This window comes from Diospyros lotus, chromosome 12 (genome assembly GCF_014633365.1).
Source record: "Diospyros lotus cultivar Yz01 chromosome 12, ASM1463336v1, whole genome shotgun sequence".
Classification (NCBI taxonomy): domain Eukaryota; kingdom Viridiplantae; phylum Streptophyta; class Magnoliopsida; order Ericales; family Ebenaceae; genus Diospyros; species Diospyros lotus.
The window spans coordinates 6702416-6722750 of NC_068349.1; the positions used below are offsets into that span (position 1 = coordinate 6702416).

The 20335-nt window shown below is 36.0% G+C and overlaps 3 protein-coding genes across 7 annotated transcripts in view; 1 reads left to right on the forward strand and 2 right to left on the reverse strand.

Moving 5' to 3' along the window:
- The window catches only part of LOC127786691 (pentatricopeptide repeat-containing protein At4g19440, chloroplastic), a 44647-nt gene that overhangs the window by 14401 nt on the left and 9911 nt on the right, over positions 1 to 20335 (forward strand). Inside the window, exon 4 of one of the 5 annotated variants that reach the window (XM_052314277.1) lies at positions 16251 to 16374. The exons of 1 other annotated variant lie outside the window; for it this stretch is intronic. The gene's annotated coding sequence lies outside the window, so the exon portion shown is untranslated. Of the gene's footprint in view, positions 1 to 388; positions 5153 to 5325; positions 5673 to 16250; positions 16375 to 20335 lie in introns of those variants that run through there. 3 more of the 5 variants (XM_052314273.1, XM_052314274.1, XM_052314272.1) reach the window with 3 other exon arrangements.
- LOC127786692 (coniferyl alcohol acyltransferase) lies at positions 3383 to 4868 on the reverse strand. Its single transcript, XM_052314278.1, has one exon. It carries the CDS (start codon positions 4866 to 4868, stop codon positions 3513 to 3515), a length of 1356 nt encoding a protein of 451 aa, XP_052170238.1. The 3' UTR covers positions 3383 to 3512.
- LOC127786693 (uncharacterized) lies at positions 8773 to 10249 on the reverse strand. Its single transcript, XM_052314279.1, has 2 exons — positions 9119 to 10249; positions 8773 to 9039 (listed from the first exon to the last, which is right to left on the reverse strand). Exons 1-2 carry the CDS (start codon positions 9692 to 9694, stop codon positions 8815 to 8817), a joined length of 801 nt encoding a protein of 266 aa, XP_052170239.1. The 5' UTR covers positions 9695 to 10249; the 3' UTR covers positions 8773 to 8814.

The following is a 20335-nucleotide window of genomic DNA, read 5'->3' on the forward strand; positions in this document are numbered from 1 at the left end:
TCTACCATAAACTGGAAGACCAACCTGCAGCCTGTGGTGGCTCTTTCCACCATTGAGGCTGAATACATTGTTGTTACGAAAGCAATTAAGGAAGGTCTTTGGTTAAAAGGGATTGTGGGTGAACTCCTAGGAAGAAATGTTAAGGTTGAGTTAAGGTGTGATAGCCAAAGTGCAATCCACTTGGCTAAGAATCAATCCCACCGTGAAAGAACCAAACATATTGATGTTGGGTATTATTTCATTAGGGAGATCCTTTAGAAGGAGGAAGTAAACCTAATTAAAGTTGCTGGAGAAAACAATGCAGCTGATATTTTTACCAAACAAGTTCATTTGTCCAAATTACAGCATTGTTTGAAAATTCTTAATGTTTGTTTGTGTTGATGATTAGGTATGTATCATGCTGGAACCAAAGGAGAGCAGGTCAAGGCTTTGATGGATGAAGGATGGATCTTACTCACAGGAATGGTGGAGATTTGTTAGAGTTGTTGTCTTGAGTAAGGTTGATGCTGGCTTTGGCAGTGAGTGTGCATTGTTATTTTAGAGGGTATAGATAGGCGGTGGCCAACTTGTAATTAGAAATAAGTTAGGGGGTAAACCGGTAATATCCATACTGGTTATGTATTTGCCTAGGAGCTAATGTCCTTATTTTCTATAAATAGGGCAGAGGGCTTGGCGTTTAATAATGCATGATATTCATGAGAAAGCTAAAGAGGAAAGGTTGTGTAATTAGAGATAGCTCTTTGTAATCTTGGAAGCTTGTAATTGTGGGCGCTAGAGGCTTTACCGATCACATTCTATTCAATCAAAGAAGCCTGCTCTCGGAGGGTTCTAAGGCTGGATGTAGGGTTGTCCTAAGGGGCAATCTGAACCAGGATAATATCTGTGTTCTTCTTGTGGTTTGATTTATGTTTCTGTCAATCTTTTAATTCTGTTTTACTTCATATACAATTGTTCTTTAATTTCGATCAATCTGTGAGTGTGTGCGCAATAGAGAGGTTATAATTCCATCTAAAGAAAACCGATTCCAGTGCGCCCAAGATAACAAGAAAAAAAAATGCAAGCAGCAAGCTAGCTTACTGCAGTGTAGGCTGCAAATGTAAAGCTTGCTGTTCACTGCAACGCAAGTACATATCAGGGCTATTGGGGCAGGGCAGGCCAGTGGGATAATTAAACACCATCCCTGCCCCATCCCTGATTAAATTTAATCATGGAATCCCCAATCCCCACCCTATACCCGGTCAATGGATGTTAACCCCACCCGAATTGAGTTGGGACTGCCCCAGCGGGGCCAGGTTATATGACATCTATAATCATAGTCCCATGGTGTTGAACTTGAATGGAAAAAAAGGTCCATCAAGTAGACCTTTTAAATTTGAAGCCATATGGCTTAGGGACCCCAGCTGCAGGTGGGTGTTTGCTATAGCCTGGACAAACATCTTTCAGGGTTCATATGCTATAAGTTTTTCCAATGATTAAAGGTTGGGAAGAAGGGATCTAAAACATGGGAACAAAGAGACTTTAGTTTCTGGGGGCAAAGGATTTTGAGTTGAAGAAATGGACCAGCTAATGGCAGAGAAGGCTAAAGTTCCAAGGATGAAATCCATCTGCAACACATGAGTATAACTAAAATGAGAATGTTATGATGGATGTGCAACTGTACAAGAATAGACAAAATAAGAAAAAAGATCATAAGAAATAAGGTTCAAGTGGAGCCTATTGAAGATAAGATGTAGGAGTCACAATTAAGATGATTTGGACACGTGATAAGAAAATTGATAGATGCACTTGTAGGGCAAGTGGACGAAATGATGGAAGTTTGTAGCGAAAGAGGGAGAGGAAGACTAAAGAAAAATTGGTGAGAAATCCTTAAAACATGGCATGGGATATAATTGTCTTAAGGCCTGTGACTTTTATTGTTGGGTTGCTTTTGAGTGCATTGGTAAAGAACATATAATCAAAGTTAACCACGATCATCCATGCTTAGATGTGTGTAATGATGCAGGACCTTTTCGATGTGATTATTGTTCCGTATCACCTTTGCTGCTGAGTAAATTGGGAAATATGAGTTGAGCAGCAGATCTAATTCATGACCATATTGGGCATTAGAGTCTGGAATCATAAAAGCAAAGCACATTTTTTATTGTCATGGGGGAACTTGTCCAAGACACTCCAATTTTAGGAAACCAAAAAGAAAAATGTCCTCTCAAAAATCATTTGTCACGTGACAATGAAAATCAAATGTAAACAACAAATGTTTTTAAAGTTTTCATTTTTGTGGTTCTTTTATAGTTTTTACTGTTTTAGATTATAAATATAATAAAAATAAAGAAAATGAAAATGTGAAAACCATAACAGACTTGCTCTTATTGATTACAACAATTCAATGCCAAGTCCTTAATCCTACTAGGTAGGGTTGGCTACGTTGATTCTTGCTTGCTAATCACCTTTTTTCTAAAATATTCTTTCATTCTATCCATTCTTGTTGCAGGAGCATCTATTAGTTTTCTGCCACATCCTTTAAAGTCTTGTCAATAATAATCCCCACTCCTTCCCTGAGTACCCAAGATTATATTTTTATTCTGGCAATATTTTAGCCTTCCCTCCAACTCATTTCAAATATTCTTCTTGTTGATAGTTCAACTGCTATATAATAACTCTTTTTATATGTCAACTGAAAATTCTGCATGAACTTTCCATGGTTGTGTTGTCATGGGTATAACTATCATCACAGTGAATGCACAATGCGGGTTTCATATCTTCATACAAAATGAGGAAACAGGACCTTCTGAGATTTCTGATACATTTCTCAGTAGCTACGTAAAATTCACAAAACCTAATTAACAAAGTTGGGTTATAGGGATTGGGTTAGTATTCTACTTTGTCACACCTTTAATTTTGGGCTGATTCAGCAAAAAGGCAGCGAAAAGGCAAAGATAGCTAGAAATCATCTAATGTTAGCTAGACTATATTTGGGTTGATTTTCCAGTGTTGCCACATACCCCAGTCTTCACCTAGTGAGACGTAGCTTGTTTTCTGCAGTTGGTTCTATGCTTTTCTTTTCTGCCAAGTTTGCTTATGTAGAACTCAATTGTCCATACAATGCGAGAATCCAACCACACATGTTCAATGACATAGAAGTATGATTTTATATCTAGTAACATGGAGAACATGATTATAGATTTGGTGCCACATTTTAGTCCCCCTCGTGTATAAAAGATGTTTTACGCTATTAGCATATCAAAGTTAATCTTGTCTTATTTTACACTGAAAAGGCATGTTGTTTGGTCTCTAATATACACCTACACCCACACCCACACATACAAGATAATTCTATCTTCTTCCTGTGGCTAGAAGAACCTATGCTCAGAACCAACATCTTACGGTAAAACAAATATTTTATTTATAATGATAACATCATGGGGTGGTCCCTATCTTACTGAAGTAATTTCATCACAGTGCCTTACACTTATATTACTATACCCTTCATATTCTGTAACAGTTGTTGAATAGGGTTATATCTGAAGAAGATTCGCAGTCATCGGCTGGAAAATGCGATCATTATCCGACTCCAGTGCTGCAGCTAATTCTGGCCATAAGATTGCTGATACAGTCCAAGAGCCATCGCCTCTTGCACTTTGCCGTTGGTTTACATAACCAACTCCAATCCTTTCTATGGTGGAGCAGACAGTCCCAAGCACTGGGCTTCCAAAAGAGAAGTCTAGTTCAGTTACTGGAAACTTCCGTCCTGACGAAACTACAAGAGCAGGTCCAGCACGACCTAGCACGAGCTTTGATAGCATTAATCCTGGCCTATGGCACTCAATCCAATCAATTAAGTCCAAGAAATGAGCTTCATTAGTTACCTTTGAAATTGCCTCATGAACTATCTTGGCGATATCTGATAAAGATCCATGCTTCAGTTCGACCATGCTTGCTTCTCCAAAAGCCAGGGACAGAACATTTCCAATGTAATTTGACATGGAGTTCTTGTTTTTGCTCATCCTGGCTCTTCCATCTACTAACCATCCCATCTTACAGTGCTTTTGATTTTCATTAATGGCTCGAACCATAACCTTCCAGATATAAGCAGAGAAAGCCTCAATTTTAGTTCTTCTGCTACCATCAACACATGCGAGTTTTTGCAGCCGATTGATGCTTGTAACATCGATATGATAGAGGCGCTTGAGCACGATATTTGCTGTTGGTATATTTATTATGTCTTCAATGGTGCAAGAGGCGAAAGCTTGGTCTACCCAGGGGTCATAAGTAGGAGGAAACCGGGCACGTAGACACCTGCCATGATCAGGTTCACAAGAAATGTTCTTTCCCCTGGCTATTTCAGACCAGGTAACTAGAAACTTACCGAAGGCACTAGCATCACCTAGCGCATGGTCAAATGTGAAGGTTATAGATATTCCTCCACAAGTGTAACATGTTATTTGGATTTGCGACGGAAATTCCTGCTCAATAGAGACTAGTTTCCCTTGAAGAGATTGGTTAAGATCATAGAAGTCCAGTTTGTTGAGAGGGATGTTTGCACAGGCTTCTACGACAAGAGCACCGTTGTTGTCACATATGATTTCTGGCTCACCGGTGCTTGGGTTTTGGACTATTCGACCAGCAAATGGGTAGAAATGATTGAGTGTTTTCGCTAGGGAGAATTTAAGGGCCTCAGTGGTGGTTGTGAAGTTATCAACAAGGGATTTGCGGTAGAAATAGAAGTATGTTACTGGAAAGCGGCCTGAAAGGAGGTCAAGGTTTGAGAGGGTAAGAATATGAGATTCTGGCAAAGGTCCAACAGCTTTTACGATAGTTTTTTTGGTGAAGCTCACTTCATAGCTGCCATGGATTGCATCCTCAACTGCCATTGTGAAAGCTAGCTAAGGTACTCTCTCTCTCTCTCTGATGTTCCAAGTTATGAACAAGCGTTACTTATATATAAGGGGTGAACATATGAAGAAAGAAATGCTGGAAGAAAAAAAAGGTCATTATACACCTGAAAGGAAAGAGAGTTTTGAAAGCAATGTTTGTAGACAGTAGATTCGTAGTGATGTCTCACAAATTGTTTGAGCATCTATCAAGTTTGAGAAACTGTACCTAATTGAATGATTTGATAAGTTGCCAATCTATTTCCAGTGTTTCTGTGCTAGAACTCTGGCATATTTATAGATGGAGGGTGGGCCTTGGTACTTTTGTCCAATTCTCTAGGGATTAAAATTGTGTACTGATGAGTTACCTTTTAATTTGTGAAGTGGAATGGTGTCACTAAAAAGCTTGAATGTACGAAATTCCTCTAATATAAAGTGTTTAATGAGTTGCCTGCAGAATCTAGACATCACCAAGAGAGAGATATCAGTGAAGATTGAACAGAAGTTGGGAGTGGCAAATACAAGTTTCATGGAGTCAATTCAGGAATTAACAACTTGTGGATGTCTACTTACGATAGGAGAGTGGACAGCATTGAAGAAATGGAAGATTTTCAAAGATTCCCATTAATCTTGTAATGGTCAAAAGTAAGCATTATAGCGATTATTGACTCTTAGAAAATTTTAATCAGACTATGCTGGTGGAGTTGCATCTGAATCACCAAAGTGAAATAGACACAACTCACTCCAGTTCTTTTCATGATTTTGATATGACCCAACACAAAACACATGCCTTTTTGTTTTGCACCATATTCTTTTGTGCATTAGTGAGATTGTTTTCATACCCTATTATAATATAATGGGAATCTGCAGAAAATCCTCTCATTACCATTGCAATTGCAAATGGCAAGAGTCCCATGCAGAAAGCACATTTTTTTCATGTTGCTTTATGTTCATGTGTGAAAAATGATTTTACAGAACTTTTATAAATATCATTTTAATGAATTTTTAACATATATATTATTTAATGTGAAACTTCTTATTACAAACTATAATATATATATATATGTATTATTTCACATTGAAGTTCACTTAAACATTACGAGTTGGGCTTGTTAAACAATATAAGAAAAATCTACCTTATTAGCATATTTCATCACAAAACCCTATTTCAGAACAAAAAGAACATTAAAAAGGTTGAGAGAATAAATAAATGTGAACTAGCAAAAATAAATGTGAGATGTATAGTAAGAGTTACTCATTTATTACATATATATGTATTAATTTTTTATACAGTATAATCGTTAGGACTTTTTTGGCATCATACAATTATGAAAATTTGCATTTCGGTAACTTCTAATCCCAAGTTCTAAGTATTCATTGTCATTTGTTAAATTTTATTCTTATTATTGTTGTCTTTTTTTGGGAATTAAGTAATAGAACAAAAAAAAAAGGGGGCTATTAGCATAAAAAAACCAAACCTTTTCGAGTTGTGGCTATTTTATCTAATCTTTCTAATTTTAGCAATTAAATCCAAATTTGTAAAGTTAGTAGCAATTTTAGTTAAATTGAAATAATGGGTTGCCCGACCATCAACCCTTAATCATGTGGCATGTCACGTGGATATTTTAGCGGGCTCATTGTTGATTGAGCCAAAAAATAAAAAAAATGCAAAAGCTTATGAACCTCCTGAAATCGAAATCATAACCTGTTGAAATTGAAACCTAGTTTTAGATCAAAAAGAGGCGAGACAAAGGAGAAAATGGGTGGAGGAAGAATCAAAGGCTGAGGACAAGGTTGAAGCTAAGGAATCGAACGAGGAAGACGTCAAGAAGGAATCGCAAGGTGAGGATGACGTTGAAGGCTGAGCGATCGGATGACAAAGACGTCGGGGATGAAAAGGACGAGACAGAGGAAGAATGGAGGGTTTTGAAATCCCAGACAACATATTGCTTCATACGGTGACGACGACGTAGGGGCACAAATAGCACAACTCGGAGGAAGACGAAGGCTGTTTGGGAAGACGAAGAGAGCACGACTCTGTGAGGTTTTCAGGTCGCCATTTGCTTAGGAAGAGGAAAGAGATGGAAGTGTAAGTGTCTTGTCCTGTATTGTTTCTTTTCTAAAAGAATTTAAAAAACACATAAGTTAGTTGCTTTGTGTATCCACTGGAATAATACTTGTGACTTGGGGGATAAGAGATTGATGGAAACTGACAAGAAGTTGCCCAGCATGTAGCATATGATTTTTCATCATGAATAGCATGATCCATCCGCGTGCAGATTGTAAGAGGTAAATTAATATTTCATTTGAGAATTCTAGCACACTTTTTTATGTAATTAGAGTTAAATTGTTGTGAAGGTGATTGGTTTGATGGCATCGAATGAGTAATCTGACATGTCTTTTGGGAGTTGTAGTAGATGTAGCGACAATATGGTTGTATGCAAGGTGCACAAATTGGAATGTCGTAGTCAAATTTCATATACTTGAAAGAATCCAGGAAGAAGGTTTTTATGTTGTCCTTTGCCTAAGGTAACTATGTAAGTTTGAAGATTATCGGTTTATTAATTTGTTTGTGACATTTGTTGAAAGTACACATATTGTAGGATCAAAGTTGTGGATTTATCAAGTGGTGTGATGAGGAGCTAAAGGTAGGTTCTCGATAAAGAGAGGTTTTTAATGTCATATATGACATGATGGAAAGAATGGAAGCCATTATTGCAATGAAAAAAAAGACTGATGTTGCATTTGAAACCAAGATAGGGGATGCTGAGGCAATATTGAATGCTAGAAAACAGGTATAAAACAAGGGTTGTACATAGATTCATGCTACTTTTAAGACAAAACAACAACTATGCAACCAGTCAAAAAATCAAGACAAGGGCAATGGGACATTGGTGATTTGATGGAATTATTGTCTCACATATCTATCCAACTTAAAAAAACATTCAAATATGATATGCAAACACTTGTAGTTCCAAATTCTTACATGTATATATATATATATTTTTATGTTTTTGCTGCAAAATATTTGGACAACAATAGCATAGGGACACCATGATAAGTATCCATCCAACACAAACAAATCAAACAACATTAATTGGTTAAACGAACTCAATCCGTCCAAATCCTCTTAAATTACAACACAATCTCATCCAAATTACCCCTCGGTACAGAATTATAGAACTGACACAAGCAATCAAGCATCCCAAATGAGAACACAATCCAAATTACCGTAACCAATTACATCACACCACAAATAACCGTCTCAAATAGCACATACAAATCTCCATACTGTTTACAAATTACCACACATCTCAAACAACTGTCTCAAATGACACATACAAATTTTCATACCGTCTACAAATTACATCACATCTACTTGACCGTACCAAATGACTTTTGCTCATAGGCTTGGTGGTGGTGGGCTAACTTGATCAGATTTCTCTTGAGAAGGCATGGGTTGTGATCCAGTTGTTGATTGACTTTCTTGCTGTTAGGAGTTTAATACATTCCTTGTCGCGACAGATGTTGCTGTACGTCCACATACATATCTTGCTCATTTTTCCCTTGGCATTTGAATTGCCAAAAAAGACACACAAATTACATGTAAAATAACAATAAGTCTATTTTGTTACATGGGAAAGCTTATAATAAAAAAATAAATTAATTAACTAACATTTGTATCATTGCATAAAAAATTTTGGATTTTGAGGAGAACATCACTCTGTAGCCTTGACTTGCCTATATATATACATCACGATGAATAAGAAGTATCAGATAGAAGTTTCAGGGTCAACCAATTTTGTTAAATTTGCAAAAAAACAGGTGTAGCTACCAATTACAAAATAGATTTTATCCAATTATTTTGTTCTAGTTCAAGGTTATACCTTTCTTCTATCTCTTGCCACTTGCCTTTTCGATGCAGTTGCCTCAGCCATTGTTGGGGCTAACGCTGAAGCTGTTGTTGTGACATTTGTTGAGACACTTGCATTGGCACTTGCATATCACTGGCTGAGGCTCCCGCTGTGGCACTCGCCAAGGTAGATGCTGTGGCTGTTGTTGGAACACTTGTTGATGCAGTTGATCTCGATCTTGCGGAGGCACGCGATCTGGTAGTTGATGGGGCTATTGCTGAGGCATTGGTTGTGGCACGTGGTCTGTCTCTCTTCGCCTATCATGGGATAGTAATATTAGTGTGAACAAATTACATATATATAACATAATGGACATTTATAATTAGATATTCATACCTTGGGAGGTCTTGGTGCCGCTGTCTTGTTCTTATTTGGGCAACCTCTCTTATTGTGGCCAGTTTGCAAGCAATGTTGGCATGTCATATGCATGCCATGCGGACCGCCCACATCTTGTCCTTCAATTTCAACGACATCCTTCTTTCGTTTCTTTTTTAGTCTGCCAGGCATTCTTTTATATGGAGGGAACAGTATAGGAGTAGCATCAGTCCTTGACCACATTGAGAACTCATTCAATGGCTCCAATGCATACTTGTATGCCTTTAAATATTCTAATTTGCTATAATACCGATTTATATAGGCAACTGAATCATGCTTCATAAAGTGTATACAGGCCAAAGCATGAGGGCATGGGATGCCACTTAAGTCCCATTGCCTACAAGAACATATATGCTCTTGTAGGCTGACCACATAACCTTGGTCCGCAATGCTAACTTGGAATTTTTGTCCAACAGCGGGCCTCACATTGCAATACCTTGTCCCCAACTGTGCCTTCTCCAACATTTTTCTGATCCGTGGACAAATTTCATCTGAACACTTATTCATCATCTCTCTTTTATCATACATTCTTACCATTAAAGATGTTCAAATCCCTTCTAACATGTTTATGATAGGCAAGCACCTTGCCTTGCATATATAATCATTGAAGGTTTCAACTAAGTTAGAGGTTACAACATCACACTTGGGCCACGTGTTGATGAATGCCCTGCAAAAATTTTTAGGGTTCTACTTCATGAAATCAGAATGTGCAGTGGCATCCAACACTTCCATCTCTTGCATGCAGCTAAGAAAACCTGACTCATTTGTTGCATTAACTGCCCTCCAAAACAATGACTTAATCCCTTATGTAACCTTTTCCAGTTGGCATAAATATGCCTTGCACAATTTCTATGCTCAGCATAAGGTATAAGATCCTTAATTGCCTTGGGAAAACCCTTTTGTTGATCACTAACAAGTGTTAGGCCAAGTTCATCAACAATATTAATATCCTCCAACAAGTGCTCTAGAAATCATCTCTAACTGTTCTCATTTCCCCCCTCAACAATAGCCCAACTTATAGGGAACATTTGATTATTCTCATTCCTCCCAATTGCATTCAGTAAGGCACCTCCTACTAGGTGTTAGAGTTATGCCCCACAAGCCAATTATATTTACATGTAATTGATCATATTTTTTTCGTTGTGACTCTTTATCTTCAATCAATTATTATTGTAAGGCATTATGTTTTATTTGTCATTGATGATTGTCTTTATTATTTCCATTCTTGACAAAGTCTATAGATCAAATAGGCTAATGGAATATGGTCGTGCATAGAGATGACGATCATGAAACATATTCCTTATAAGCCTTGATCTTAAATGTTCATAGTCATAGAGTTATTAGGATTGGACACTAATAACTCGGATAGACTAGCATATATGATGCATGCTCAATTAGGAGAATGTCTTGTTTCATAGACATTGGTGTGTGGACACTAGTGCATATATGTGGGTGCTTATTACAAGAATAAGTACACTGAACTGACCCACTACAGAATTCCTAATGGTAATTGTTTATTGTCGAATTGAAATTTCTGTGTTGCAATAGTGCAGATTGGTCCTTAGACTTGAGACATCATGGTAGTCTTATATTTGACTGGTTACGCTTTGGTTCTTTTTTGGATTCCAATGGAGTTATTAACAAATTATCACTGGGCGTAACCTTATCACATATGAAGGCTTGTGGATGTCGAAATAGAATTCATCACTTATCGATAAGATGAGAAGATGTCCTGTGTATTCCGATGATTTCATGACTGAGGAAATCCTTGGCCAAGGTGAGATGGAAATCAAAAGGTGTTTTGATTTCACCTATCAAGTCATAAATCTGGAATGGATATATAGTTATTGAATGATTAGGGTTTCGTTATAAAACCATACCCTAAATTCAATCAGGACATAGATTGATGAAAGGATTTTACTGCACGGTATTTGCAATTGAAAAGGTCCGTGTTTTTTTATCGTTGGCTAGGTATTCATGGCATGTTTCTAAACGTTAACCATGATATGTAGGGTTTTAGAATTAATTTGATTAATTCTAAAACTATTAATTAAAGAGTTTAATTAAGAAGCCCATAAAATATGCTAATTAAGAAGCCCATAAGTTTAATTAAAGAGTTTAATTAATCTAATGAGTTGGGCCTTCATATAGCCCAATAGAGTTGGCCTACACTAGCCCAATGGTGGACCTAAGGGGTTACACACTTAGGTCAAGCCCGTTCCATAATTTAAAAAAGAGATACGGCCCAATATGATTATGGGCCAGACCTAAATCGTTTAGGGTTTTTACTCTATAAAAAGGCCACTTAAGAAGTTGAAAAAGAAGAGGAAAAATTCGGATCTCTCTTGGAGGCGCCTAGGGTTTGCTAGTACTAGTCAAGGCGTCATGAAAAAAGGTTAATCGTGTGGACCGACTTGGAGGAGTTTGCACTTGCAACTCTACGGATCAAAGAAAGAAGAATCGAAGCTACACGATTGGCCGGTTCCTAACACTAGGGTCTTTAGGAAGCACCCATCCAAACAAATACAAGGCTTACAAGCTGTCATATACCTCTTCCTAAGGCCTGAAAATCCTATATACATTCTTCCGAACACACGTTCCTCGGTAGGTCCAGTGGCATTTGTCTCCAATTCGAAGTGGCCTTCAGGGTCAACCCTTGTGAGTTCAACCATGTATGAATGGAGTTTTGAATAATGAGAGTCTAAACCACCCCTCAGTAATTTTAGTGCCTTAGTCCTTGCTCTGTAACATGTCCATTTTGACACAGTTATTGCATATTTGTCCTTGATATCAAGTGTCATCTCTTTTACACCATAGGAAGTATTTCTTCTGAATGTTTGGAGGAATTCTTTTGCTAACCAGTTAGAATTAACTTGCTTATTTGCTAGACTTCTACAACAATGATATTCAGCATTATACCTTCTCACCACAACTATCTTCTCTCCTTGCTTCTTCGCAGCATATATTCTCCATGGACAACCATTCGTACACACTGCTTCCATATGTTTTTCACATGACCTTTTCCAGCCAATATTGAACCCATTACATATTCCATATTGCTGGACGCATTTCTTAAACTGTTTGGCATTCTCAAAAAGCATGCCAATTTCAAATTTAATTTTAGTGTGGTCACAACGTGGGTTATAAACTAAAGACTTGTTCTTCTTCTTCTTTGCGCCTAACAAGTCACTTTGATGACTGCTACATGGAGTGTCAAAACCTTCATCATTAGAGTCAATGTATTCACTAAGGTGTCCATCATTATTTCCAAATTGAGGATCTACCTCCAGCCCTTCACCATTGTCAACAATGCTTGATTTAAAGACAGTCTTGTTTTTCCATGCAATCACAAACTCCTCATCATCGGTCTCACATTCTTCAACCCAACTGTAATCGCTATCAAGCTCATCCCCATCGACTGTAGGAATATCGAAATCCTCATCATCTTCATTGTCCTCATCATTGTTATCTCGTGCATTATGTGCATCCTTAATGACTACATCAACTGGTGCTTCATAATGATCCATTCCATCATCATACTCAAACTCATCCTCATTAACATCAACATCACATCCTACATTGTCTTTACCCACATTCTTCTCACTTGACTCACCTAATTTACATTCAATGTAAATTTTCAAGAAACCAAACTTTATGCCCTCTTCCCACATCCTAAAGACTTCTTCATCATTATGGACTAAACACTGATAATCCCACTCCCCCCTCGGTTTGTAGTACCCTAATTTGTACAAATCCCTATAACCATTTTCCTTACACTTTGCCACAATATGTTCATAGGACATTCCAATGCAATTTTTCCAACCCCCTAATACATATGTACCACCTACATACGTACGCCATGAACCCTTCGTGAATTTCCCACCAACCCATATCTCAACAGGGCAATTGTTAACAAAAAGAAATACACCACTAATTAAACCCTAATTTAATCCAAATCTACTTAAAGAAAATACCCTAGATAAATAAGCCTGCTAATTTCAATAACCCCTAATGCATGTAATTGCTTAAGAGAGGATGAGTGGATGAGTGTGTGTGTATATATATGTATATGTTCTTATTTGTGGGCTCACCTATGCTAATATCCTCATAACAGACACATAACTGGAAATTGAAATACAAAAGGAAATAATGAAATATAGGAAGGAAATATAGCAATTAAAGATAACAACTATAATTGGCATAAGAAACATAACACTGAAAATTTAAAAATAGCCACAGACCATCTGACATTCATAACAATGAACATAATTATCCCCAAATATTGTGCTTCATAATCCTCGATCATTTTTACCCTTATGCATAATAATGAAGACATACAATATCATTCTACTTCAATTAAATGTAACATAAACAATAAGCCTAATTAAATTCAATTTAGTTTAAATACCCTCCTAATGCATATCAATGAAACCCTACTCCTAGTTTCCCCAATTCAAATCCCCAATTCGAGTCTCCCTAATTCGTGTTTCCCTAATCCTCAACTAATTGTTTCCCCAATTTGTGGTTCCCTTATCACTTGTTTCCCCAACATTAAAACCCTAGTGCATATAATTCAAATCATTCAATATCTGTATTGCTTAACGGACAATACTATTTCAACAAGAAGTTAACAAACAAGAGCAAGGAAGGAACTACTCGGCTTAATGCCCTACCAAGGGAGGAGCACTTACCCTTTTGCCTTGATGTGGCTATTGTGAACGCTTCTTCCTTTAAGTCCCCCATTTGTCATTTGTTGTCCTCTTCGTCCCCAAAGTCTTCGTCCTTCGTCCTTTGACGTCGTCCTCGGCCTCCGATTTCCTCCTCTACGTTGTACTTGGCTTTCGATTTCCTCATCAATCCTTTGTTCAAGTCGCCTCTTCCTCTTCTCTACATAGGGTTTAGGGTTTCCACTCCCAAATTTCATGTTTTAAACTGTTCCATTACGCATATGTGGGTTAATCATGGTTAACTCTTATTTTATTTTATTTACTTTCTCAGTCAACATGGGCCCGCTAAAATATACACATGGCGTGCCATGTGGTCGGGGGTTGACGGCCGGGTAGCTCATTATTTACTTTGGCTAAAATTGCTACTAACTTTACAAATTCGACTTTGATTGCCAAAATTAAAAAGATTGGATAAAATCGCCACAACTCGAAAAGGTTTGTCTTTTTGGTGCTAATAGCCAAAAAAAAAAAGTAGAAAAATAGTTAACAATAAATGTTTGGGAGTTGAGAAAATGATATAATAACTATACATTTTTAAAAAATAATGTGTATTTATTATATTTAAGGACATTAATTAACATTATCCTAATTTATAATAAATTTTAGAATAGTATCAATAAATACACCATATTTTTAGATAGGGTGCATTTATTATATCTTATTTTCGACATTCAAATAATTTTATTGAATGATGATAAATGCATTATATTTTAAATAATTTAATCAATTAATATAATTGTTTGAATATTAAAAATAATATATAATAAATACACCTTATTTAAAACTAATATGCATTTATTAGTGTTTAAGTATTGCTCAATGAACAATGATTAACATTACCCTAAGTTTTAATATTGGCCAAATGCATAAATTCACATATAAACTTTTTTTTTATTTTTATTATGGCATCCTTAACGTGATTCCATTTACATATTTAAAAGTAGTCATTTTCACACCATATTAACCCTTAGCCAGTGTGGCTCACGGCGCATAATGTTCACGTGCCTAGCAAAAAGTGGTGATTGTATTTGTATTAAAAGACCCATTCCTCCTTCGTTTTCTGTCTTCTTTCCTTTGTTGTTTTCTTTCCTTCAGCTTCGACAACCACAGTTCTTCATTTCTTCCCAAAAATCACTTTCAGTGTTTTGATTCAAATGCCACATTCTAAGCAATGTATTGATGTTCTACCCTTGTGTTTAGTTTTGATGATGAAAAATAATATCTTGTTTTATCCCTAAGTCATGAGTCAAGTCTATGGTTTTCAACAAAAATCAATTTCAAGTGCTTTGTTAAAATGAAAACCAAAAAGATTTATAATTTTCTATATTAGTTGGAGATTTGAAAAGTCAAGTATTTAGTCTTAAAAGAATCTCTTAAAATAATTTTCAAATTAGTTTTGAAGTCGTTGGTCAACATAGAGCTAAAATTATTCTAAGGCAAAAGACCAACTTGAACATAAATGTGTTTGATGAAAATCCAATCTTAAGTATGAAAAATCATTTATGTTAATCTCATACTTCAAAATAAGTTTTCATATTTTGAAACGTGCATAAAAGGTTTTGGCTTGAAACTTAATCGTATGAAAAATCCTTTAGTTCATGCATCATGTCTTGAAACTCGTTTTGATAACATTTCAATATTTTTTTCTAAGTCTGGAAGACTAGCACCTTATAAGGAGACATATATGAAAATGTTTCCTTTTTAGAAAACTAACTCCCGGTAATTCAATAGCTAACATTCATTAGTGATAAAATGATTTTTAACGAATTTTTCAAGAAATAGAAAGTGTATATCTTGGAGGTGGTAAAATCGCAAAATCCTAGGTTCCTACTAAAATCCAAATTCTACTTTTTTATTCTTATGGATTTTGATTTTTTTGATATTTTTATTGAATCCAAATGAGGGGTACTTTCTTATTTACATTTATGTATTAAAGTAAATGGAAGGTAAAATATAAATTAAACAAAATGTAAATATGTTGTAATGTTGTCAAGTTTCATTTTGTTGAAAATCTTCTTCATTTGTCGACTGTGTGATTCAATCTGTCGACTATGCCCATAAATAGTCGACTATGTGCTTAAGGATAGTCGACTATGCCTATTGTTCTGTCGACTATATTTCATTCTGTCGACTATTGTGAAAGGATAGTCGACTATGCTATTTATTCTGTCGACTATGTTTGTACATGATATTCAAAATTTTCTTTATAATTTTTGATCTGTCGACTATGTAAAAGGATCTGTCGACTATGAGAAGTTTTGGTTGAAAAATAGTCGATTATGTTTTTCTGTCTGTCGACTATGGCTAGTTTTATTTGAAGAAATGGTCGACTAACCTATTTTCTCTATCGACTATGTGTTTCGCAGAAAGCTTCCAACGGCTATTTTTTCAAATCCCAACGGCTCCAAACGGCTATATTTCTCTTCAACTTTGTGGGACACTTATATATACATGTCATGGATGATCAAGAGAAGGCGAATGGACGGAAACGAGATGATCTAAATATTACAAATCATTTTATTCGTAACTAAGAGTGTTAACTCTTAGTTTCTCTCTTTCATTTGTATCGTTGTTATTTTCCTAGCTTGTGTAGGTAGAGGGCCCATTTGAGTGGGAGGTTGTAATTCCTAGTCTCTGACTAGGGGACCTACTCGGGTTGAGTAGGGGGTTGATAGTGGATGGTTTGAAAATCCTTAGTGAGGAGCTAAGGTAGTAGATTAGGCTTGGGTTAAGCCGAACCACTATAAATCTTTGTGTTCTCTCTTGCTTATATTTCTTTTTATTTGTTTATCACTGCTAGCATTTCATTATCCTCATGTGCATTGAGTTTTTTATTTTCAATCAAAAGGATTTCAAAATTCTATCAATTAAGTTTTTTTTTAAATAACCAATTCACCCCCCCTCTTGGTGTGTGCCATAGAACCTACTGTTCTGACATGTATCCTAAAGTTCAAACCATTAAATACAAGGCAAACATTGAGTTGAAAACATTCAATTGCCATTGTGAGGAAATGATAGATTTGAAGGTCTCCTATACAAAAGCGAACCTAAGAAGAAGGTTCTTTGGGTGCGACAGATATGTTAGATATGAGCCCTTAAGACCAATTCTAGTGACACAAAATGATTCAATCTTGTAATTCTTTAAATATTATTTAAATGACAAGTTTATGTTTTATTTAAATTACAACATGGTTTAAATTAAACACACACACACATATATATATATATATCATTTAGTATAATAAAGAGTCTATACTGTTCTTAAGTGTTAAGAATATGCGTGACAGATAATTCATGATTCATTATACTATAAATAAGCTTCTGGCCATGTTCCTAACTTGGATAGTAGCAACTCGCAAAGGCCAACACATCTTCTTCCTCTTTGTTTAGTATTAGATATTGAAAGATAAGTTTGGTGAGTCTCGTTTCATTCTGTATAAGATATAGAGGAAGATGAGTGGATACTCGTTATAAAAATGAGTTCACTGAACGAGACTGTTAACATTGAATCACATGAGTTTTATCTCACGGGTCAATAATTCAATGTTAACTATAGATATGTAACTAGTCCTTAGACCTGAAATGATATAAATATCTATGTATTGGTGGATTAGGATATCAACGATATTACATGGTTGCTCTAATCAAGAATAATCATACGTATCAATGTGCCTAGTTCATTGATGCATGAGGTATGTGTGCATCAGATATGAAATTTATCATCTCGAGATTTATGAGGAGGATATCCTATGCAATCCAGTAATCACTTGACGATAAATATTTGGCCGATGTAATATGACGATGGAATGTGTGTTCTATAAAAGTTGTGTCATATTAGTTAAGATTGATTTTGGATTTGCTCATATAACGAGATTAAAATATTTGACCTGTTGACCGTGATCTCATATCTTATCGGAATGTAGGATGATAAAGGTCGTATTGCATGGTATCGTAGTAAAAAGTTCACAATACCCGCTTCACATTAAATTGGATAATCATAACATATTGCTAGATGTCACTTATGATTTACGAGAATTAATAATTGATTAATAATTGATTAATTTCGTTATCAATTTAATTATGAATTCAGAAAGTCTCATTCAATAAGAAATCACTTTTAAATAGGAATAGTTAAATGATTCTCATTATGATTTATGGTATATTTATTTATTAGATAAATAAAAATAGTTAAATGATTATATCATGAATATAATTATTTAATTATTAATAATTAGATCGGGTTTTTTGTTAGCACATTAAGCCCGACCCAATGACACCTAGGGTTTTCAATGGTGCTCTATAAATAGAACCATAAACGCTGAATCAGAGATATGTGAATCAAGTTTCAGTTATAAATTTTTAAAAAATTTATGTTTCTTCTCTCAAGTTTCTTGGATCAAGGTGATTTTGGGTGGACCAACTTAGCATCTTACACTTGGAGGATTTTATGGCGGGTTACCAATTGGTGGAATTTGATTTAGTCAAAAAGTATTCTTCTGTCTAGTTTTCGATTTTGTAAGTAATATTTTTTGCGAAACGTGATACCTAAAAAATCTAAATTTTATTCCACTGCGCATGATCAAATCATCGCAATCTAACAAGATATGGGGTAATATTGGGTTTGTTTTTTATTTGAAACTCATGTATGGTATTTCTCTTGTTGGGCATTGTCTTGGTCTATCCCATAGTACTTTTCATTTACGGTTTTACTCAAATTTATCTTTTCATTTTGGGGTTTTGCTCAAGTTTATGTTGTTTGGTTTGAATGATATTTTCCTATTTGTGTAATTTTCAAAGAGCTAGAATGTGCAATTTCTTCCAATGGTTGGATCTGTCGTTGCTTGTAACATCCCTGACCCTATGGGGAAATTAATCTGTGTATTTGAGAGAATTATTTGTAATTTATCGAGGATTTGGGATTTTAAGAAATTTAATTGAGGATATTAATTATGTTCGAGAATGAGAAAAATATTTGAGAATTAAATGGGGAATTGGAGAAGATTTTGAAATTTTTGGGCACAAGTGAAATAATGGAAATTGGAGCAAAAGAATCACCTTAAGTATAAAATAAGCAGGATATTAAATGAAGGCTAGGCTGGAGTAGGCAGTTAGGCGCACGAGGGGCCCGGGCAGGTGACACGGGATTGATCTTGCTATGCTACGCGTATTGTAGAAAAGCTGAGATTTTCTCCCAGCAAGCAGGCGCCAAACGATGCCGTTTTAGGGCCCCATGAGCAGCCACGCCACGCCATGTGGGGCCGCGTGGCCTTGTCTGCACCAGCCACCTGCCTCCTCATTTTTGCTACCACATGGCAGCCTTTGATGCAATCTTGGCCCCCAAGAATTTATCTCCAGCCAAGTAACAGGCATAATTACCCTCGAGGTGAAATAATGGGCTTAACCCAAGATGAAAATGAAGCGAGGGGTGACTAAGACTCTATATATAGGGAGGTTGGCTGTAAATTAAGAGCGAGTAAGACAGAGAGGATTTTCTAAGAAGAGTTGGACGTGAAGGGATTTCGACAATAAGGTAACTTTCAATTTAGAAGAAATAATTTGTTAATTTAATTAATAGTTTATGGGCTTTAGTAGCAAGACAGCTTGATGGGTTTAATATATGATTTACCTTTGAATATTTATGTTAAAGGAATATTGGGAAATGATATTGGCGATTCCGATGTTATGGAGAAATATTATCAAGAAAGCTATTAAGGCAAAATGTCGGTACACTTAACGAGAATAGGCGATTAATGCTGAATCGGTAAGGGTTTAATATGCTTTGTGTGTAAATTACTTTTGTCATGGCTTGTATAAGATATTGAAGAAGTGTCTAGGCATGGGGCAATGGATTGTTGATCGTGAGAGTCCTAGAACGGGGTCACAGAAGGAACCACTAGGGGCTACTTAGAGCCTGAGATAAGTGCGGTGGACGAGCTTGCATGCACGCTGTATTTCATTTTTATCTATGATGTCATGCTCATTAATTTACTGCATTGCATATTGCCTTTATTGAGTCCCCGGACTCACCCCTTTACTCCCATTAACCTAACAGATGGCTCGGGATCTAAGAAAGGGAAAGCGATATTGGTAGAAAAGTCGTCGGTTAACAATGATTGCAGATGGTGAGAATGTAGGTCGTGTTTCTATGTCGTTTATGTAATATTTATGTGCTCTGTATTTGACCACGGGAGACGGCTACAGTTTAAATAAAATTTGATTAAGATCAAGTTAAGGTTCCCGCTATAAGTAACTCAGAGTGTGTGTTTAAATCGATCGGGATATAAAACTTATTTAATTATGCTTAACGATTGGAGTATTTTGTTGAGCATGTTGGAACTTATTTTGATTTGTTTATGGAAATTGGATTTATATTTTAAAGGCCTAATCAAGTACGAGAATCAGGTAAATTTTCGTTGCCTATGTATTTTAAACTCGAGTTCTCGATAGTTGA

What these genes read in the sequence shown, in the direction of transcription:
- LOC127786693 (XM_052314279.1), bottom strand. Translation starts at nt 9,694, where the DNA reads ATGGTAAGAATGTATGATAAAAGAGAGATGATGAATAAGTGTTCAGAT. An exon ending in CGGCACCAAGACCTCCCAAG is followed by an intron (nt 9,040 to 9,118) that starts GTATGAATATCT and finishes ATCCCATGATAG; the next exon opens with GCGAAGAGAGACAGACCACG.
- LOC127786692 (XM_052314278.1), bottom strand. Translation starts at nt 4,868, where the DNA reads ATGGCAGTTGAGGATGCAATCCATGGCAGCTATGAAGTGAGCTTCACC.